The following is a 21665-nucleotide window of genomic DNA, read 5'->3' on the forward strand; positions in this document are numbered from 1 at the left end:
TTTTTTCCATTTCCGTTTTAATTAACAATGGTCTCACCACCACCACCATCATGCTCCAGCACTATGCCACACCACCACCACCACACCATCATTGTCATTCCACAATGACCATATCATACCACCACCATTGCCACCACCACCCTGCCATCACTCCCATCACAACCATCACCTCTCTGCCACTACCACCCCTTTTCGACCCTGTCCTTTTCCCCACTTCCGCCCTCGCCCTCTCATAAAGAAATGTAGTGAATTTATTCTTAGAAATTGAATTACTCGATTTCTTTTCACAAAAAAAAAAAAATACTAGATTTTTTATTTTTCAAATATTTCATACTGAGCAAAGCAATTTCAATTTCAATTTCATTTTGTCATGATTAATAGTAATAAAAAATTATATTTTTATCCATAAATTATTCTTAGAGATAATTTTTTGGTTATTAAGAATAAATAATTTCTCACAAGTAGAGAGATAGAAATCTTAAATAATAATTGTAGGAGGATTTTTGTCATAGCCTCCAATTCCATAATTAACCCGTGGGGTTAAAGAGTCGCCGTTGGTTCATAAACGGAGAGACAGGGCTTTAGGAGATAAATTGACGAACGTCTCCGGCGGAGGCTCTCAGTGCAAGCCCTAAACCCTAAAAGTCTCCAAAGCCAATCTCTGCAATTTCGGATTAAGCCTTCGTCGACATGGCTAATCGTCCGTACCCTTACCCTTTTGCCTCTGTGACTAATTCCTTAATCCTTTGTAGATTTTTTTATTTATTTATTTTTTTTTTACTAAATAGAACTTTTGACGGTTTTTGTGCAGCAATGGTTCGGTCTTTCCTTCAGGTTGCGGCGTCAGAGGAGGTCGCTTCGCCGCTCAGAGTAGTGCAAATTGAGGGTCTGGTAATCGTTTGGCTCCTTTTCTGTTAGTTTTGTGGAGTTTCTCAAGAATTGAAATTTTAATTTTTTTGGGATTTTTGGGTTGTAGATGTCAGAAAAGTGGCCTCAGAAGATTTCTGCTTCTGCTTTGTTTCTGGTACCTGTGATTTTGTGTCGCGTGGAAGCTGGTTATTGTCTTACGCTGTTCCTGTAACAGTTTTTTTTTTTGGCTAGGCTATTAAGCTATATATGCAAAATTTTCGGTCGGTACGTAGTTTAGGAAGCTTTTCTGTCTCTGGTTAACTTAGTCTCCCTAGGTGACTAATGGATGAAAAACAGTGGGATGATATATGCATGTTAATTGCTACTGCCTAAAAAAAAATATATATATATATATATATTCAAAATTTTATTGGGTCTGCTCTTTGGTCTTTTATATGAACCGGAGGAAATCAAATTGCTGATGCCATCAGTATGAGAATATTAGGGGTGGGGGTGTTTGACCATTGATTGGCAATCTTCACCTTGAAAGGCTGTATAATAGCTGATTCTTTTCTGTCATTAATAGATTGCAAATTACAAAAGAAGAGAAAGATATTGTAGCTGCTACCATGAAATATTTACTCATGGGTTGGGGCAAAAAGAATCAGTTATCAGAATGCATGTGATGTGAGAGAATTTGGAGAAGAAGCATATTCAAATAAATGATCAGTGGCCCAAAATCTCTGGTCGCTTCCAGGAGAGAGGCAGTACACCTCAATGTGGTAATACCCTATCAACTGAGGAGATTTATTCTCCAAGGACAACATGGTTTTGACTAGATTCGGAATTCAGTGTCGCAAACTCAGCTAATATAGAAGCCCAAGTATATGAATGATCAAACAGTTTCTGAGAAATGACATATATAGTAATAATTTCTAGTTGATTATCTTTGACTTCATGCTTTCCACAAACTCTAGCAGATGGCAAAAGCCAGTCTTAATGTATCTTCCCATGATTTCTTAATGGGTATTTATCTGTGTTAAATAAGTTTACTAGCTTCCCTTGGAAGAGCCAATATATCACAGAAAGTTTAGTAATTGATGAACAGGGAACAAGAAGATGGCACACCTTTTATCATCCCTCAACTGTGTTCATAAGAGACACTGATGCGGTATTATCCGAAAACAAAAGGCAAAGGGAGGGTACTGCTGCAGTTGTAATAGATGATTCTTATGTGTGGCCTACATGGAGCTACAATTGATTATCGTGAACAGGGCAACTTTATGGTTGTGTGTTTAACTACTTAATGTTTATATTAATAAGTTAACTTGGTTTGGGGGATAGCCGGTAATTTTTCTTATCCATTGGCAATTTTCTTACCTTCTTTGCAAATTAGAGTTGAATGATCTACACTAAAGCTCAGTATCTCTATGTCAACCAAATGGAAATTCTAAACATCTCTTAGAACCAATGACTCACCCTTCTTCTAATCTTTTTCTATTGTGAATGCTAGTGCTGCATTAAATTGCTTATAAGGTGTGTAAAATCAATCTGAAAATATTTTGAAGGCCTAGCCTCGGATTATTGTTGATTCTGATGAGATAGGGGCAATAAATGTTGAAATCGTATAGGATTTCTGTTTCATTGATAGGTGGCTAGCTTGACGCAGAAAGTTATTCCTCTTTTGGTTTTCTGCTTAAATTTCTAGTGCTGCTGTAGGCAGTGGAGTTTGTGAATGTCTGGCACCATATTCCTGGCATGGTGAAGGTATTGGATATTTCGTTCAGTTGTACTTGGTTCATGAACCCATTGGGTAGACTAGGTTGGCAGATGTTTTATGGTTTTGAATAATTTTTCATTAGATTTAGAGTTGATATGGTTGTCATTTATCGGGAAAATAGATAAAAACAAAGACAATTCCTATATATGCATTGTTAAGTCTTACCTAGAGCATCCCAATGAGATGCAAGGGATTATAGTTTCTTGTCGCAACTGTGGTGAATGTGCTAGTAGTTTCTTATGTTATATGAGTTATGGCTCTAATTCGGAAGTCCTAACATTACTATTCTGAAAATATGTAATAAACAGGTTATACTAAAGATAATTAAGCACTGCAAGGAGTTTTCACCAGCTCTAGTGACGGGGCAGCTTCTTGGATTAGATGTTGGTAGTGTTCTTGAAGTTACTAACTGTTTCCCCTTCCCGGTAGGTGAAAAAACTGCCCTTAATTCATATTTTAGCACAGGTTTCAATTGTTAGATTGTTAGTGTATTATTCTTTTTTCCACTTCCCTTTTAATATGTCTTTCTTACTAACTTGGCACATAACAACTTCAGATGCGAGAGGAAGAGGAGGAAATTGAAGCTGATGGTGCTAATTACCAACTTGAAATGATGAGATGCTTGAGAGAGGTTAATGTTGACAATAACACTGTTGGATGGTATGTTTAGATCTATGAATTGCTGAATTCACTGTAAAAGATATATTTTGTACTTTGCAGATCAAATCTTTTATTTTAAATAGATTCAAATTTTATCACCATGTTCTAATCTCTTGTATTGGTGAGGGCTTAATCATCTAGATTAATCTTTATGAGAATTTCTTCAATGATTTTAGTTTAGTGTATTCACCACTTGACCGTGAAAGAGCCTGATGAACTATAGCTGTTTATCGAAACAGCTGGCAATGACTTGGATGTATGACTTCTCTTTCACTTTAGTTATATTATTGTTAGGGAAATTTTCTTGTACCACCCCTAAAAATCTCCATAATTAGGGGTGACCGCCAAAAATGAAAATAAGAGCTCTTATATCCCTCACTTTCATCAGAAAATTTCTAATAAATCCATTCCGTTAGAATTAAATCGTTACGTGGTGATGTCAGCAGTCTACTATTATCTAAATGGCGAAATTACCCTTGTGACCGTTATACCTTTCACCTTAAAACCCCCAAATTGGTAAAGTACTTTGCTTTGTCTGAACGTAAAACTCCATCTCTGCTCCAACTACCTGCAAAGAAAAGAGGAAGAGGAAGAAGAAGCTTTGACCAATTGAAGGATTTCGAGGTGATTTCTGAATTGTGATCAGATTTGATGATTGTAGATGATTTCTATAACAGAGCAGACAACATCCCTGCCATCACCGTTCCATCAGCATTGGAGCAGCTGTCACCACCGATGGCGGGCATCAGCATCAGAGTAGCTGTCACCACCGATGGCGGTGTTGCAGCTGAATCAATGCTCGACGTTTGGGCATGGCTGCACTTGTATTCCTCTGCTTTATCATTCACGATCATGACAATCTGTTCGTAGCCGCCAAGGCCGTTCATGCTATTGGAAATCTGTAGTTCTGGAATTGATATCTTCTTCTATTCTTAAGTTTTGGATCCTGTCTACAGTGTGAGATCAACCAGCACGTACCGGATCCAAATTCTGGGTTTATTCAGCCCCAGTGATTTCTGCCCCAAAGAAAGTTCTCGACCAGCAGGTAAAAAAGGGGATTTATTTCCAGAATTAAAATAGGAGATCGATCAATTATTTAAGCAGATATTTTCTGTCCTATTTCCTATTATATGGAGCAGTCTATTTCCAGCACATTATGACGCTATTGCGCTGGTAAATCTATATTTAGGGTTTCTGTTCTTAGTGTTTCTTATTATTTCTTTTACTTGAGATCACTTGATCCTTCTCTCCTTTTCATGATATGTAGCAGTTTATGTTTTCAGTTAGTATGGTTGGTGGTTTTGGGTGTTGGATTTTGTTGATTTGTAATTTAGAAAGTTCACCTCCTCCCCTTGGTTCCTGGTCCATGTTTGGAGGAGGATGTTGGTTTTTGTTTATGAATTCTCGAAGATCTGACTCTGTTTCTGATATGAACATGATATGTAAAAAGTAAAAACCAATCTAATCAAGTCTGGTCTGGTGGTCTGATACAAAGAGGACCATTTTATTGTAGTGGTGGTGAGGCGGAGAGAGATCTATTCTCTGATTCAAATGTTAAGCTTGGAGAGATAGAGTTTAAAGATCTAAAGAAATCCCCGGTGATGCTGTCTGCTTTGTTATAAAAAATTTCCTTGTCAACCAAAGATGAAAATTACTAAATTGTGACCAGATTTGATGATTGTAGATGGGTAAATAATCGATCTCCTCTGTTATTCTTATGAACATAATGCACTAGTGCTCGAGGGATGGATTTTGTAGATCCACTTCTCAAAACTTTCTGGTTCATTTATTTTGTTCTTTTAGAGGTTAACTAGAAGGGTAAAAAAGTCTTTTCATGTTTTAACGGTGTTACACCTTAGGGGTGCAGTGGATTTTATTTTCATTTTTGGGTGTCACCTCTAATTATGGAGATTTTTAGGGGTGGTACAAAAAAATTTCCCTTATTGTTATAATGGCTATTTTCTATTTTATTGGGAAGAAATTATTATTATCATTTAATTAAAATTTGTTGTGATTCACTGTTGAGCATGAGAATTCATGATTCAAATGTTTTATTTCCGAGTTATAGTAGGTATTGTGAGGATCACTGAAGGTGCCAAGAATGGGTCTTATTATTTTGTTTATTTGCATTTGGAAGCTTCCTATTTTGATTTATTGGGCAAGGAAAGGATTCTGGATTAAATGAATGAGCTATGGATTTGTGGACCATGAAAAGAGATTATGGTTTAGAATCTTAGGATATTAGAAATGGATATCTGAGCGGTATTTACCAATCTTCCTCCCATTTTTATATAAAAGGAAGCTTCCAAAGTCTAGGACCATGACTCCCTAATTCTCACCTTGGGATTCTCGTCCACTTTCCCCCTAGCCCACTAGCGTTTCATCACTCCCAACTCAGTCTTACCATTCTCTTCCCACAACTCTCCATTTTTTCCTTGTCTATTTTTTGCCATCTTACTTCCGCATTCCGCCCCCACACCCTTTTTCACATCACTTACATTTTCTCTCTCTGTCTCTCTATGATTAGCATTTAACCACTGTCTCTGATAAAAATGAAATAAAATAAAATAAAGAAGAAAAAGAAGCGCACCCGTCTATCATTATTTGGAATTTGAAAATACATGTTTAATCATAGTCTTAATTTATTGTTTTCTTGAATTAATATCATGTATGATAGTAGCATCAGCATAAGAAATTAGTGGATAAATGTTGCAAATCAATATAATTGATATGCATTTACTTTGTTCCAAATGTTCTCTCTTTGCTCCCTAACATATGACAACACACATGCATTTGCACCTGGAAGTTTGCTAGTGTACATATAAAATTAATCTTTTTGGGATACGTAGGCCCTAAGGATAGTTGAACTCATGACCCCTTGGGGTTGTTCTTTGAATATGTTACAATAGGTGAGTGGTGTGGAGTATTTTAAGTGGAGACTGGTTGATAATGTTATCCAGTGATGCAGGATCGGTGTTATTTCTTGACATCTCCTTCCACCGTGTCCATAAGAGGATTTGATGGCAGTTTTCATTTTAAAATGGTGTTATATTTGTCATTGTCACCGTATGGTCTCATCTCACTTAATCTAAGTTATCTTCACATATTTTGGTTACTAGTATAAACACAAGTCTTTAGGATCAAAATGAACATGTCTCAAAATAATGGTGTGTAAGTAAAACTTTACTTTCTTTTACCTCTTTCAATATTTTCCTTGAAATTAAATAATTGATTCTTTATGTGGTTTTTTTGTCGGCTACTGTTGGTCATTTTCATTTTTAATTGATAGCTTGATGAATTCTGTTTCTAGCTTATCTGAGCACATCCCTACAAGCATGTGGATTAGAAGTTTATAGTGTTCTTAATGTAATTATGAGGTTTTATGAGAAGAATTTATATATTCAGCCCCCCCCCCCCTTTTATTTTTCTGTTTATTATGATGTACATGTCGCTTTTGGGTGGTCATGTTTCCTGTTAAATGTTTGTCAGGTATCAATCAACCTTATTAGGTTCTTATCAGACTGTGGAATTGATCGAGACATTTATGAATTATCAGGTGACTTTTTTTTTGCTGTTGTGATGTGTGCTTTGGTTTCAATTGTAGACCTAATTGCACATATATGTAGTTTCCATTCTTGCCCCTGGATCACTCTTTGTTTGTTTTGGTCGAGGGTCCATTTAGTTGAGAATTTCCAAGAAAGCTGAGTAAACAAATGAATACAATGGAAGCTTCCGTGATTATGGATAAAAGGGTTAATTTCTAAATATCTGACCTTTAGCAAGGACCATTAACATGGACGATGTCAATGAGGCATCTGTTGCTACCTTAAACACCCGGTCAGAGTCTGGCAGCTGTAAAATGGGAACCTCAATCATCTTCTGTTTAATAAGCTTGAAAGCATTGGTAGCCCTGGGTGTCCACTTGAACTTCCCCTTGCTCCGCTTCATACACTCAAGTGATCGGTTTTTGTGATTGAACTGAAATTTCTGATGAACCTGTGATAAAATGAGGCAAGACAATGGAAGCTCCAAACTTTGGTGAGGGTCTTTGACCGGCTTGTCTAATATATTCTTAACTTTCCCCGGATCAGCCTCGATACCTCTTGAATTTACAATGAAGTCAATGAATACAACCTTAGATAACATGAAAGAGCACTTCCTTAAATTAGTGTAGAGTTTTTCAACTCTAGGTACACTCATAACATGGATCAGGGTGATCGTTCTCTTTCTTTTGTAAATTAGTATGTCTTCAAAGTAGACAACTAGAAAATTTCCAATAAAAGGATGAATTTCTTGATCATTAAGTCCTTCCTTGATCTTAAAGGTAGTCTTCCATTCATCACCTGGGCGGATGTGAATCTGATGGTATCCACTTTTAAGGTCTATTTTAAAGTAGACCTTAGCTCTGTACAGCATAACAAGCACAACATCTAGCCATGGGATGGGGAATCTATATCTCACTATGATCTTGTTGTGGTATCAATGAACATGCGCCTAGAACCATCTTTTTCTGGGGTGAACAGTGCTGCTACTGCTTAAGGCTCCTACTCTCCTGTATAAAAAACCTTTCTTTACAAGTCTACTTGACGCTTGAACCCTATATGCTCTGGAGGGCTCAATCTACAACTAGGCAGGTTTTTCAGTACAATTGATGGTGTGCTGTATCTCACACATGGGAGGCAACTCATCTGGTACTAGCTCTGAAAAGTCCGAGATTCTCTTATTAGCTTAGGAAGCTTGACCTCAGGCTGAGGGGCTACTTCCTTTGTGACTGAAGCCAACACAAGTCCTGTATCTTTGCTGGACGCTAAAAACTCCTTTTGTGATAGAGCTAACGACTTCTTGTTATATCCTGCTTCTCTTTAACGCTTACCTGATTGCTTTCTGCTGATCTTCAATGCATTTCACCTGGCCTTCTCAGCTGGGATGTTTATAGGATTGAAGACGATGTGCTTTCCATTAGACATGAAGATTCACCGATTCTTCATGCCACCAACTAACACATCATTTTCGTACATCCATGATTGGCCTAATAAAACATCCGTTAACTTCATTTGGATTACACCACACCACACCACACCCCACCACACCTCCTCTTCATTAACACAACTACCACTGTTCACAATTACTTGTGCCACCTTCGGACAGTCAACATACGTGTGTAGAAAATAGTGTCTGCGCCAATTAACACTTTTAGTTTCAGCAGTCAGAGCAGCTAACCATGTGAACCCTAAATGTCTCCTCACCCTCATCATCCTCATCATCATAGGTTTCATCTTCATCCTCATCCTCATCAGGTGGATTTGACTCAGAAAACTCTTTAGCATCATGAGCCTCAACTGATGCAACTACTGCATTGCTACCTTTCTGTTTCATAGGGAAAAATTTTGCAAAGTGCCCATATTATTAATTGAATACATGAAGCCCTGTTATTTGGGTTTAGTGAGTGTTACACTCAGATGTGTTGGCATCTGCTACATTTACTTGCAGTTGAGAAACAGCCCTTCCTTTGATCGGAAACTTTTTTTTTGGGGGGGGGGGGGCAATCCTAGACATTTTTTCTGCTGTAATGCTCGTATGGTCTTAGTGTGAAACTTTACTTTCTGGGCTGGTCTTGTTCTATTTATTAAGAGCAACTGACCTCTGGTTGATATGTTTTTGTAGGAGAATATCAGGAGGTGTGTGTGCATTATATATGATCCTTCACGCTCCAATCAAGGGGTTTTAGCTCTCAAGGCCTTGAAGCTCTCTGATTCTTTCATGGAGCTTCACCGCAACAACAATTTTACTGGAGAGAAGTATGTGGTGCTGGTTCTGTTATGATGTTTATCTATGGAAGAGAACTGACAGTTTTGTTTTGAATCTCATGTTTTTGTCATTTGCTCAAATAGGTTGAGGGAAAAAAATTTGACGTGGGTGGATATCTTCGAGGAGATTCCTGTACGTTCATGATGCTTCTCTTTTTCTTCTTTGGGCTATTTGTTATTGTTCTCGTTCACTTGTTTTTTGGGTATTGAATTGTGCACATAGTCCTGTGTCATGTTTTGTTTCTCATGCATAAAGAGCAGTAGTCCTATTTGTAGACTGACTCTTGGATGGATGGCCCTGGCTCTTAGTGATCGGTTATCCATATCCTCAGCTCAGCGCAGTTATCCTTATCCTCAGTTTGACGTAGAACTAAATGAAATTTTAGTTGGTATTCAAAAACAAAATGCAAGTTCCAAAGAACAATGCACCTTACAATTGGAATCTAATGTTGTCTATACTGTATGACTTCAGAACTATTTGTCATCAACCTTTTTTAGTCAAGTTGGATTAAGTACACCTCCTACGGTCCTACCATTGTGATGGAATACAAAGCTTCATGTTGTACTTCCTGTTAGTAGTTACTCCTCATTTTGTCGATCCTTCAGCATTTCTCTGATGCCGTTGGAAGTTGCGACTTATCAGAACCATAGTTATCACGGCTTCTAGGCGACCCAAAGCGTTGGATGCAAGGTGATTCCGACAAGGCGCCTGGACACCTAGGCATTGTTTTGACAACTATGTTCAGAAGATTTTTTTTTTGCCCCTAATTATTTGTTGATAAAGAGCCCTTATTTCCCTTAATTGTTAACCTTTGTATAGGTTTTAGTGTTTATTTTTATGTTTCTTGTAATTCTCCACAGATTAAAGTTTCGAATTCTGCACTTATCAGTGCCTTCATGACAGAGCTGGAAGCTGATTCACCTGTCTCTCAGGTTTTATAGATTTTATTAAATTTTGGGAGCTTTCGCGAGTCTCTCTTTTTGATTTTTTTGATTACCTTTTTGTTCTTTTCCATCTAACTTTATGCCATCTGATTCCTGAGGCAGTGTGACTATGATCGTCTACAATTATCTACTACTCCATTTATGGAGAGGAATGTGGAATTTCTAATTGAGTGCATGGAAGATTTGTCAGTAGAGCAGCAGAAGGCTAGTACTCTGTTTGCTTGCTCTTATAATACATTGTTATGCTTATTCTACCCCCCCCCCCCCCAAAACCCCCCACCGCCCACCCCCCACAAAAAAGAAAAAAAGAAAAAAAAAGAGGGTGATCTTATGGTTGATTGTTTGGCATAATGACATAGATGTTTTTGTCCCTGCAGTTTCAGTTCTACTATCGAAACCTCTCACGTCAGCAAGCCCAACAGCAGGCATGGCTCCAAAAGAGGAGGTAACTAATTGCCACTTAAGTCAATCCATCATGGTTCTATTGGGTTATTTGGTACATCATTAGTTACTGTTTCACATTCGTCATCTAGCTGAAACATTCCTATCGGAGGGTATGAATTTTGCTACTGGCCCTGCTGAATGAAGACGGGTTGGCAGTTGCAAAGTGTGAAACACTTTGGTGCGTGATTTTGACAACCTTTAGTTGTGCATTATAAATTGTGGCTAGAAAGTATTGTGTTAAAGGGGCGATTCTTGCAAGGATTAAAGTAGCGGTATCGGTCGCTATATCGGTCGGCCAAAATTAAGATATGTATCGAAGGGTATTGTATTGTATTGGAGATATGCTAAAGATACACACAAAATGGATAGGAAACATTTTTTTTATACACATTTGCATAAAAAAAGTTAAAAAAAAACTATAGATAACATGTATTATGCATAAACACTAAATTGAGAGTATCGCACTATGAATCCAAAGTTTGTAGTTGTCTCATAAATGTAAAATCCTTGTTCCCAACCTTGATTTTCACTTTAGTTAGAGAGAAAAATGGTTAGCAGCAACTTTGGAACAAAAAACCCTAAAAAAATCATGTTTTTCTGAAAAATTACCCATTTTGGCAATTATATGACCGTAGCGCACTGTATCGGTACGTATCGTACCTTATCGGTATGTATCGACACTGAAATGTACATTTCACCTTGATGTAGATTTGAAGACTTACATCCATAGGAAGAAGGCCAACAAGAGTAACTATCATGTGGCTTTACCTTGTTGATGATTTTTAATTCCCATAGTTTTTATTTCATGCTAGTAAGTCTTAGTTTAGTCCAATTGAACCATGGTCCATGTTGGTCCAATGTCGGTTTAATTTAAGTAGTTGGAAGTTATTTTTACCTTTTACTTTTTGAAAAGGGGGAATCAATTCACTTTTGTAGGTGATAATGGGTGGGGACTTTTCCACCTTTGGTAGTTAGTGGGTGAAGACTTTCCCACTCAAACTTTAAGAGGATGATTTTTCCATCTTTGGTAGTTGGTAGGTGAAGACTTTTCTAACTTTAGTAGTTGGAAGGTGAAGACTTTCCTACCCCAAGTTTAATAAGTGAAGATTTTCTACTCTTGTTAGTTGGAAGTTGGGTGAAGATTTGCCCACTCCAACTTTAAGAGGTCTCCACATTTGATAGTTGGTAGGTGAAGACTTTTCCAACTTTAGTAGTTGGAATGCGAAGACTTTCCTACCCCAAGTTTAATAAGTGAAGACTTTCTACTCTTGTTTGTTGGAAGTTGGGTATGTAATATTTGTTGAGTTGGTTCTATGAATAGGGATAAATTGTAAGTATTCAGGGACAACTCAGAATTTGAAAATAAAGTTTGCTTATGCAACTCCCTTCTTGTGCTTGATCAAGAAATCTCTTGTGTTTGATCAAGGTAGGTTGGTGTTTCATCTAGTCAACCCACCTTGCGGTGTGAAGCCTGGGTGTTATTTTATTGTCTATTGTTCAATCATTTTCATCTTTCAACAAATTTTAGCAAGATCCTATTCTACAAATCTGGAGTTCTTTATTCTCTGAGAAAAGATCCTACCCTGTTATTGTTTTGAGTTTCCTTAATTACAGTATTACATCAATTAGAATCAGAGAATGAGTCACAGTGGCCGCCGCTGCCACCTGATCCAATGGCAAAAGTCATTGAAATGTTTCAACAACTCTCTGCTGATAAAAAAGCTATTAGTTGTACCATTCGAAAGGGGGGACACGTATCAATTACAATCTGCTGTGCATCGTCAACATAGGAGAAGTGCTGAAAAGGAACAACAAAGAACCCTTACAGCACTGCCTACCTTTGAGGAGCATATGAGATCTTATTTCAATGGTGAACTTGAAGCACCCCGATAACGTACTGGTGATTCACAAAAGGTTAAGCTTGAATTAAAGGAGTTCAACGGCAAGCATAAGTTTTTTATGATTGGTTGGCTGCTTTAGATGACTACTTTGATTGGTTTGAGTTATCTGAGTCACGCAAGATAAGACTAGCCCATACTAAGTTATTTGGTTCAGCCTGTGAATGGTGGAGAATTGAAGAAAGGGATTTAGAAGATTGTGGCAGAGCTCCCATTACTTGGGAAGAGATGAGAGAAGATCTTAGTGCCAAATATTTACCACGACACTTTAGATCGTAGCTGCAGGACAAGTTGAATATTCTTTGTCAAGGGAGTATGTCCGTTGCAGAGTATATGGAGTAGTTTGATTCACTCTATTCACGCACTGGCATCATGGAGAATGAATTATAGGTACTTTCCCGCTTTCGTTTGGGTTTGAGATCAGATATAAATCGTGCTATTGGCATAGTAGATGTATCCAATGTCAGGGAATGCTTCGAGAAGGTAGTACATGCAGAGGAGTTACTAGCTCCTACGGGTAAAAGGTTTGGATATCAAGCTGGGGAGATAAAAAAAATTTTCGAGGAAAGAATCCTACTTCTTATCCTCCACGTACCACACCTTCATATGCTGATCACAAAGGGAAAGCACCTATCCCTAGCATTGCCACAGTGCAATGCTTTCATTGTCAGGAGAGGGGACATTATGCCAAAAACTATCTTACACGTCAAAAAGTAGCAGTGATGGTTGATGCCAATGGTACTCCGGATGAAGATAATTCCCGTATCTTTCTAATTCCATTGGAAGAGGAAGACGAAGATGCTGATTATTATGATGGGGCTGAAGTAAATGAAGATGGCTCCTATGCCCTTCATGTGGTTTCTCGCATATTTGTGGCTGAAACCAAAGACGAGGATTGGCGATGTACTCGCATTTTTTACAGCCGCATGCATTCAGCTGATCGCACTATACAGTTGATAGTTGACAGTGGCAGCTGCGTCGATGTTGTTTCTGAGTTGTCTGTAAAGAAGGCACATTTGAAGACAGAGAAGCACCTGCAACCTTACAAAGTATCCTTGCTGAATGACAATACGTTGGAGGTCAATCAACGTTTTGTTTCATTACAACTTTCTCAATATCAAGAAAAGGTATGGTGTGATGTTATTCCTATGAAGCTCATTGATGTTATTCTAGGGAGGCCGTGAAAGAAGAATCAGTGCATATTTACTTTTAAAGGGCAGCACAGTGTACTTGAGCCTATTAACATACCAGAGGAGATGCGCAAGAGACAGACATTGAGGACTAATCAGAAGGCCACCACTGATACAAACAAGATGCTGGTCCTTCCACAGAAGATCTTAGTTGTTCCACAAAAGCTGTTTGAGCGAACCAGGCATGATACAGACATGATATTATCCCTGATTACTAGAGAGGTCAGTCCACCGCCAATAGTTCAGCTCACACGGCCTATTAGAGAGCTTCTATCTGACTTTTCTGATTTAGTACTTGATGAGCTACCTAATAAGTTTCCTCCTATACGCGATATTCAACATGTTATTGACTTGGTACCTGATTCTGTGCTTCCCAACCTTCATGCTTACCGTCTCAGGCTTATAGAACATACTGAGCTCAAAAGGCAAGTTGATGAACTACTATAGAAGGGGTTTATCATTGAGAGCCTTAGTCCTTGTGCTGTACCAGCATTTCTTACTCCAAAGAAGGACAGCTCATGGCGCATGTGTGTCGACAGCATAGCAATCAACAAAATAATGGTCAAGTATAGGTTTCCCATACCACGGCTTGATGATATGCTAGACATGCTGTCCGGTGCAAAGGTCTTTTCAAAATTGGACCTTCGAAGCAGCTACCATCAAATTTGTATTCGGCTAGGAGACGAAGAGAAGACCGCCTTCAAGACCAAGGATGGACTGTTCGAGTGGAAGGTTATGCCCTTTGGTCTGACGAATGCACCTAGTACATTCATGCGAGTTATGACACAGGTACTTCGTCCATTTATTGGTCGATTTTTGGTTGTATACTTTGATGATATCTTAGTCTACAACAAGCATTCAGATGATCACATCGACCATTTGAAGCAAGTCTTGAGGGTGCTCCGTATGGAGAAGCTATACATTAATCTCAAGCAGTGTTCCTTTATGTTGCCCAAGGTTTTATTCCTTGGTTTTATTGTCTCATCTAAAGGGGTTGAAGCTGATCCTGAGAAGATCAAGAGCATCACCAATTGGCTTACCTCAAAGACAATCACTGAAGTCCGTAGCTTCCACGGTCTAGCCTCATTTTACAGGAGATTCATTCAAAATTTTAGTGCAGTCATGGCACCTATTATCTAAATCATCGTTGAGTTTCTCGCTATAGAAAGCGATAGGGTGCCCTTCTTGCATCAGCACACCTCCCAACCCAATATGCAAAGCATTAGCTGCCACTTCAAATGCATGGTCAAAATCTGGTAGGCGTAATAGCGGGGCTTCCGTCATCTTCTTCTTGACAAGATGGAGGGCTTTTGTTAACGTTGTCCACTCAAACAACTTTTGTGCAACAACTAAGATCTTCTGTGGAAGGACCAACATCTTGTTGGTATTGGTGGTGGCCTTCTGATTAGTCCTCAATGTCTGTCTCTTGCGCATCTCTTCTGGTATGTTAATAGGCTCAAGTACAGTGTGCTGCCCTTTAAAAGTAAATATGCACTGATTCTTCTTTTTTCCAGTGAGAACATCATTATCATACATCCACGGCCTCCCTAGAAGAACATTAGTGAGCTTCATAGGAATAACATCACACCATACCTTTTCTTGATATCGAGAAAGTTGTAATGGAATAGAACAATGCTGATTGACCTCTAAAGTATTGCCATTCAGCAAGGATACTTTGTAAGGTTGCGGGTGCTTCTCTGTCTTCAAATGTGCCTTACAAACAACTCAGAAACAACATTGACGCAGCTGCCACTGTCAACTATCACCTGTACAATGTGATCAGCTGAATGCATGCGGTTGTAAAAAATGTAAGTACATCGCCAATCCTCGCCTTTGGTTTTAGCTACCAATATGCGAGAAACCATATGAAGGGCATAGGAGCCATCTTCATTTACTTCAGCCCCGTCATAATAATCAGCATCTTCGTCTTCCTCTTCCAATGGAATTGGAAATATACGAGAATTATCTTCATCAGGAGTATCATTGGTGTCAACCATCACTGCTACTTTTTGACGTGTAGGATAGTTTTTGGCATAATGTCCCCTCTCTTGACAATGAAAGCATTGCACTGTGGCAGTGTTAGGCATAGGTGCTTTCCCCTTGTGATCAACACGTGGAGAAGGTGTGGTACGTGGAGGATAAGAAGTAGGATTATTTGTTGGAAATTTTTTTGTGATCTTCCCAGCTTGATATCCAAACCTTTTACCCATAGGAGCTAGTAACTCCTCTGCATGTACTGCCTTCTCGAAGCATTCCTTGACATTGAATACATCTACTACGCCAATAGCAAGATTTATATCAGATCTCAAACCCAAAAAAAGCGGGAAAGTGCCTGTAATTCATTCTCCTTGATGCCAGTGCGTGGATAGAGTGAATCAAATTGCTCCATATACTCTGCAACGGATATACTCCTTTGACGAAGAATATTCAACTTGTCCTGCAGCTGCGATTTAAAGTGTCGTGGTACTAAGATCTTTCATCTCTTCCCAAGTAATGGGAGCTTTGCCACAAATTTCTAGATCCCTTTCCTTAGTTCTCCACCATTCGCGGGCTGAATCAACTAGCTTAGTACACGCTAGTCTCATCTTACGTGACTCAGATAACTCAAACCAATTAAAGTAGTCATCTAAAGCAACCAACCAATCATAAAATGCCTATGGATTATTCTTGCCATTGAACTCCTTTAATTAAAGCTTAACCTTTTGTGAATCATCAGTACATTGTTGGGGTGCTTCAAGATCACCATTGAAATAAGATCTCATATGTTCCTCGAAGGTAGGTGGTGCTGTAAGGGTTCTTTGTTGTTGCCTTTCAGCACTTCTCTTATGTTGACGATGCACAGCAGATTGTAGTTGATACCTATCCTCCCTTTCGAATGGTACATTGCTGCATTGTATTGGAGTAACACTTTGGTTCTCAAGTCGCAGTAACCTCTCACTAATAGCTTTTTGATCAGCAGAGAGTTGTTGAAAGACTTTTGCCATTGGATCAGGTGGAGGCGGTGGCCATTGTGACTCATTCTCTGATACCAATTGATGTAATACTGCAATTGAGGAAGCTCAAAACATTACCAGGGTAAGATTTTTTCTCAGAGAATAAAGAACTCCAGATTTACAGAATAGGATCTTGTTGAAATTTGTTGAAAGATGAAAATGATAGAACAATAGACAATAAAATAACACCCGGGCTTCACACCGCAAGGTGGATCGAATGGATTAAACACCAACCTACCTTGATCAAACACAAGGGATTTCTTGATCAAACATGAAAGATTCTTGATCAAACACAAGAAGAGAGTTGCATAAGCAAACTTTGTTTTCAAATTTTGAGTTGTCCTTGAATGCTTACAATTGATCCCTATTTATAGGACCAACTCAACAAAACATTACATACCGAACTTCCAACTAACAAGAATAGAAAGTCTTTACTTATTAAACTTGGGGTAGGAAAGTCTTCACCCACCAACTACCAAAGGTGGAAGCGTCCTCACCCATCATCACTTACAAAAGTGAATTGATTCCCCTTTTTAGAAAAGTAAAATGTAAAAATAACTTCTAACCACTTAAATTGAACCGACATTGGACCAACATGGACCATGGTTCAATTGGACTAAACTAAGACTTATTAACATGAAATAAAAACTAAGTATGAGAATTAAAAATCATCAACAAGGTAAGGCGACATGCTAGTTACTCTTGTTGGCCTTCTTCCTACGGATGTAGGTCTTCAGATCTGCATCACACCTCGGTTTTTAATTTTCCATAGAGTATTGGTACATATCGGTGTGTATTGATGTGTATCGGTATGTATCGTAGGATATATATCAATACAAAAGGATTTTAAAATTTTCACGTATCATATCGGTAAGGACCAATACGGTACGATACGATACGTACCGATACTTTAAACCATGGGCTCTTGTTTTTAAAGGGAACAAGAAGCCTCTTGCTTTATTTATCAAAGGGTGAACCATTTTGCTGGGAAGCTTGGAATTGTCAGTCTTTAAGTTGAAGTGCTCTGTTTCAAGGTATGTTAAATAAAACAACATATATACAGATTTTTTTTTTTTTTTTTTTTTAACTTAATAGGTAACCAAGAAAACGTTATTAGGAGAGGAAACTAACTGATGGTACAATAGAACTATGCAATAATGTACAACAATGACAAGAGTGAGGACGAAGTCCAGAAAACTGGAAAGCGCTACATCATAGGATAGGAGCCCGTATTATTGTGTTTGCCCCACGTCTCTAGCAAGTTCATCTGCAAGTAAGTTTGCAGCAGATCTATCTGCCATGTGAAGCAGAATTTTCTTTGTTTTGAAATCAATCTCATCATAGATTGTTGTCAAGTAGTCGCCTAGGCGATAAGGCTTTTCTTGAATGCCTAGGCAACAGATGCCTCATATTGTTCAAGGTGCCCTGACAAAATAGCGGGAAAAGAAAGTGAAAAATGAGGAAAAGGGGGGAAACGGGATGAAAAAGAGGGGAATTTGGGAGAAAAACCAAAGAGAATGGAAAAACAAGAAGCAAAATGGGGAGAAGGTTGCAGCGGCAGCCACTGCCACCACTGACACCATGATCATATGAGGGAGGGAGGGAGGAAGTACATATCTAGAACTAATGCCACAACCACCACTGTCAACATCAAAGAGGAAGCACAAATGTGTTTCATTTGGTAAATTGTAACTTTCAAAGAAAATAGTCTTTAATTTTATACATTGCCCCCCTGATATTCTGATGCGGAACCAGGATTCCAAAACCAGAATTGTATTGCGTAAGGGTCCACCGACTCCACCCGATTAACCAATAGCTCAAATCTAAGATTGAATGGAAATTTCGTAATTATGGTGGCAAACCAATAAACTACAAGGGGAATGAGACATTTGATGGAAAGGGCAAACTAGGAATAAAATAGATTAAAGGGCCGTTGGATTAAACCTCAAAGTGAGGGTCAAATGGGAAATCAACCATAGAGCAATTATGACAAGATGGGAAAGACTTGATGACTTATTCATTCGATGGGACTAGGAGAGGGGTATTATGGGAAAAATAAAAGGGTAATTATAGGGGCTATGGTCTCATGAGAGTGGGATGAAGGGTCTTCTTCTACCTTGCGATAGCAGAATACCCATGCAGAAAGATCAGCAGGCCTTGAGCAAGGAAAAAAACCTTTGTTTTGGCTTCAGTTTAGCCTGTAACTTCAAGCAACGCTTCGGAACACGCAGGCTTCGCCAGATCATCCAAGCACAGCCCCATCAGCTCAAGGAAAAGGGGGTTTTAATTTTCTGCAACGTGAACCTGGCGATGGAAAGGAAACCAGACCTGAATCTGAGTTGTCATACAACTCAGATTCAGGTCTGGTTTCCCAAAAATCAATTGATCCCGGTTCTTCTCAGTTTAGATTGCCAGACGAGTCAATCCGGTTCAGCCAGGATTCTGCATCATATTCAAAAGTAAGAGAAGTAAAAATTTCATTCTACATATCAACCCGCTAAAAATTTCACTTTAAGATCAATACCCCCTTGGTAAATGCATGCCTTAGTTGCCTAGGCGCCACCTAGGCCCTGGTCTAGTTACCAAGGTGACGAGGCATCTGGCTATCGACTAGGTTTGCCTTGATGCCATGACAATGCATCATAGATCTACAAGATTTTGAAGTATTGTTTCATATACACCCAAGGGAAATGATATATAACAGCAAATGTTAGTATTAGCTTTCAAGAGTAAATTTTCAAATACAAAAGATGGCATTGGTTAAAACGTGTAACTGGTGATTAATATTCTCTTATTTAAATTTTTTGGGTTATCTATTGTGACATTTTTATATTGTTGTTGACAATTGTATAAGACTTCTTATTTATTTAGTCACATTCATGACCATGTAGTTAGTGTTCTTCTCATTTATCCTATTCCCAGTCAATGATTTATAACTGAAAAAAAATTGTTTGGTATTTCTTCCTTTATTATCCTTGATAAAAGTGTGTAGAGGTCTTGTGGTTAATCCCTTGCGCATTTTTTTTATAATGTCATTTTTTGGGTTTTCCTGTCTATAGGACTGAGAACATGGCACGGAAAGCTGCAGGAGAGGAACTATTGCCTGAGGAGGATCCTTCGAACCCCATCTTTAAGCCAGTTCCTGAACCATCACGATTGGATAGCTTCCTGATAACAAATCAAATTGCGAACTACTGCAACCAAATCAATGGGTATGATTCATACATGAAAAATGGCATTCTATGACGATATCCTGTTATCTACCTAAGTTTTCCTAGACAACCCAAGCATGAAAGGTAATTAAGCCTTCAAGATAAAGCTGGAACTGGGAAGCTCTCTTTTGAGGTGGGAAAGGGTGTAAATTGGTCAGTTGTCTGTGTCTGGTGTCATGTTTCATGTTTTGATAGGATTGAGGCCAGGAAAGTACCTTATTTGTTGTGACTAGGTAATTAGGCTGACCTGGATGTCATATCAGATTTTTGATTGCTGTACAATATCCTCTTGAGCACCACTGTGTATTTCTTGAAGAGCTGTTCATATTCGTGGATTTATTGTTATGATCTTCAAAGGGTGAGCTTAAAATAACTTTGTGAGAAGTGATGAGGAAAGTCATGTATGAGTTGGGATTGACCAGTAGTATGACATTGAATGGGGTTTAATGGAAAAACAAGGATTCGTGAAGCTGAACCCATTTAGTTGTGATGGGTCTCACCTGACTTGCAAATTTTATTGTCTTTTCATTTCCCATTTAATTCGTAGCTGTTATATCATCTATTCTAGCGGTTGAATTTTTTTGTGGTTCCTCTCATTGATGGAATATGATTTGGGTGATTCTAACTTTACAGGGTTGCTGGTCAGAGCTTCAGCAGATTATACCTAATGAAGGCTTTACATGAGAAAAGTCCATGAGTGCATTTATGCATTAGTTTTCTCGGGAGCTAGGAGACATTGATCCTTCCTTGGCAATGTATTCGAAAACACGGCGATTTTGGAGATGTTAGAGATTCAGTGTTTTCATCAATTTATTAGTAAAATGCTATAATCTATGTATCCATTTTATTATTATTGCTTCGAGTTTCATGTCCCTTTCTCTCCCTTTCTTTTCCGGATATTTGGAGTGGCTGCTGTGCCAGTGTATTTTTCTCTCTTCGGGTACTATGTGTTTACACAGTATAATATTAGCCAAGTGCCAATGTAGTGGTTAAAAGACTGCTCTAGCAGATCATCTAACCTTAAAGTAGTGGATTTATTCTTTTTTAATTGGTTTTTGATTAAGATACATAATTTCTGGAACATAAAAGACTAACCAATAGATTGACAGAGTGATATAGCTTCATAGATTGAGATGACCACAATGACACTTTCCACTGCAAGAGTACTAGACGTTTTCAGGTGTGGGGGGCTTTTTGGGGGGGGGGGGGGTGTGGTGTGGAGGGGATGGACATCATGGGTTTAGGAAGAAACCAAAGATCTAGGCACTTCGGATGGTTTTGCTCATTGGACTAAGAAATTAGCTGCGTACACGATAGAACATGGAACATTGGACCCATTGTCATACTCGTTGGGCAGCTTGTTTCGGGTTACTATTAACCACATTTGGATGAAACATTGTTGGTGGATTTTCAATTCTAGGTCTTTTGATTTGATTTGGAATGCCAGCCTTCTTGTTAGCTCTAAGTTAGACGTTTCTTTGTCTTGGTTTTGCCTGGTTCGTGATTCTTCAAGGAGCAAGTTCATTGTGTCCTGGGATCTCTCCTTCGATCTCTTTCCCCTCTTCCTGTTTAGGGGCTTTCTGGTTTTCTTTCTTTGTTTTTTCCCTCCTTCGGGCTTGTATATTTCCTTGCCCATTTTCTTCTCTTGGTAATGAATTTATTATTCACTTAAAAAAATACTAAGACACTCACATGTGCGTGCTGAAGGGCTTTTAAAAGTGCAGTGGCATTCTCCATCGCATCTAGTGTTCAACTGAAAATTTCATGAAATATTTTTGGTTTGATCAATATCTTGTTTTCGAATGAAAAGGAATGAAATTACCATCAAGATTTAAGTGTTGAAAATTGAAATGGGCAGAATTTTGTAAAATGGGTAGGAATTTTACA

General features: G+C 38.5%; 1 protein-coding gene across 2 annotated transcripts; it reads left to right on the plus strand.

The window, feature by feature from the left end:
• Window positions 1-508: 508 nt before the first annotated feature.
• Window positions 509-20539, plus strand: LOC122089847 (eukaryotic translation initiation factor 3 subunit H-like). Of its 2 annotated transcripts, none has more exons than XM_042659566.1 (12): window positions 509-700; window positions 812-891; window positions 2938-3054; window positions 3186-3289; window positions 6779-6845; window positions 8954-9087; window positions 9181-9229; window positions 9958-10029; window positions 10144-10245; window positions 10419-10486; window positions 19626-19778; window positions 20412-20539. In XM_042659566.1, the coding sequence occupies exons 1-12, from the start codon at window positions 691-693 to the stop codon at window positions 20473-20475; spliced, it is 1020 nt and encodes a 339-aa protein (XP_042515500.1). In that variant the 5' UTR covers window positions 509-690; the 3' UTR covers window positions 20476-20539. The 2 variants fall into 2 exon arrangements, with proteins under 2 accessions (XP_042515500.1, XP_042515501.1); XM_042659567.1 differs by having other exon boundaries at window positions 511-700; window positions 812-886.
• The last annotated feature ends 1126 nt before the right edge of the window (window positions 20540-21665 follow it).

Source organism: Macadamia integrifolia, chromosome 9 (genome assembly GCF_013358625.1).
Source record: "Macadamia integrifolia cultivar HAES 741 chromosome 9, SCU_Mint_v3, whole genome shotgun sequence".
Taxonomy (NCBI): Eukaryota; Viridiplantae; Streptophyta; class Magnoliopsida; order Proteales; family Proteaceae; genus Macadamia; species Macadamia integrifolia.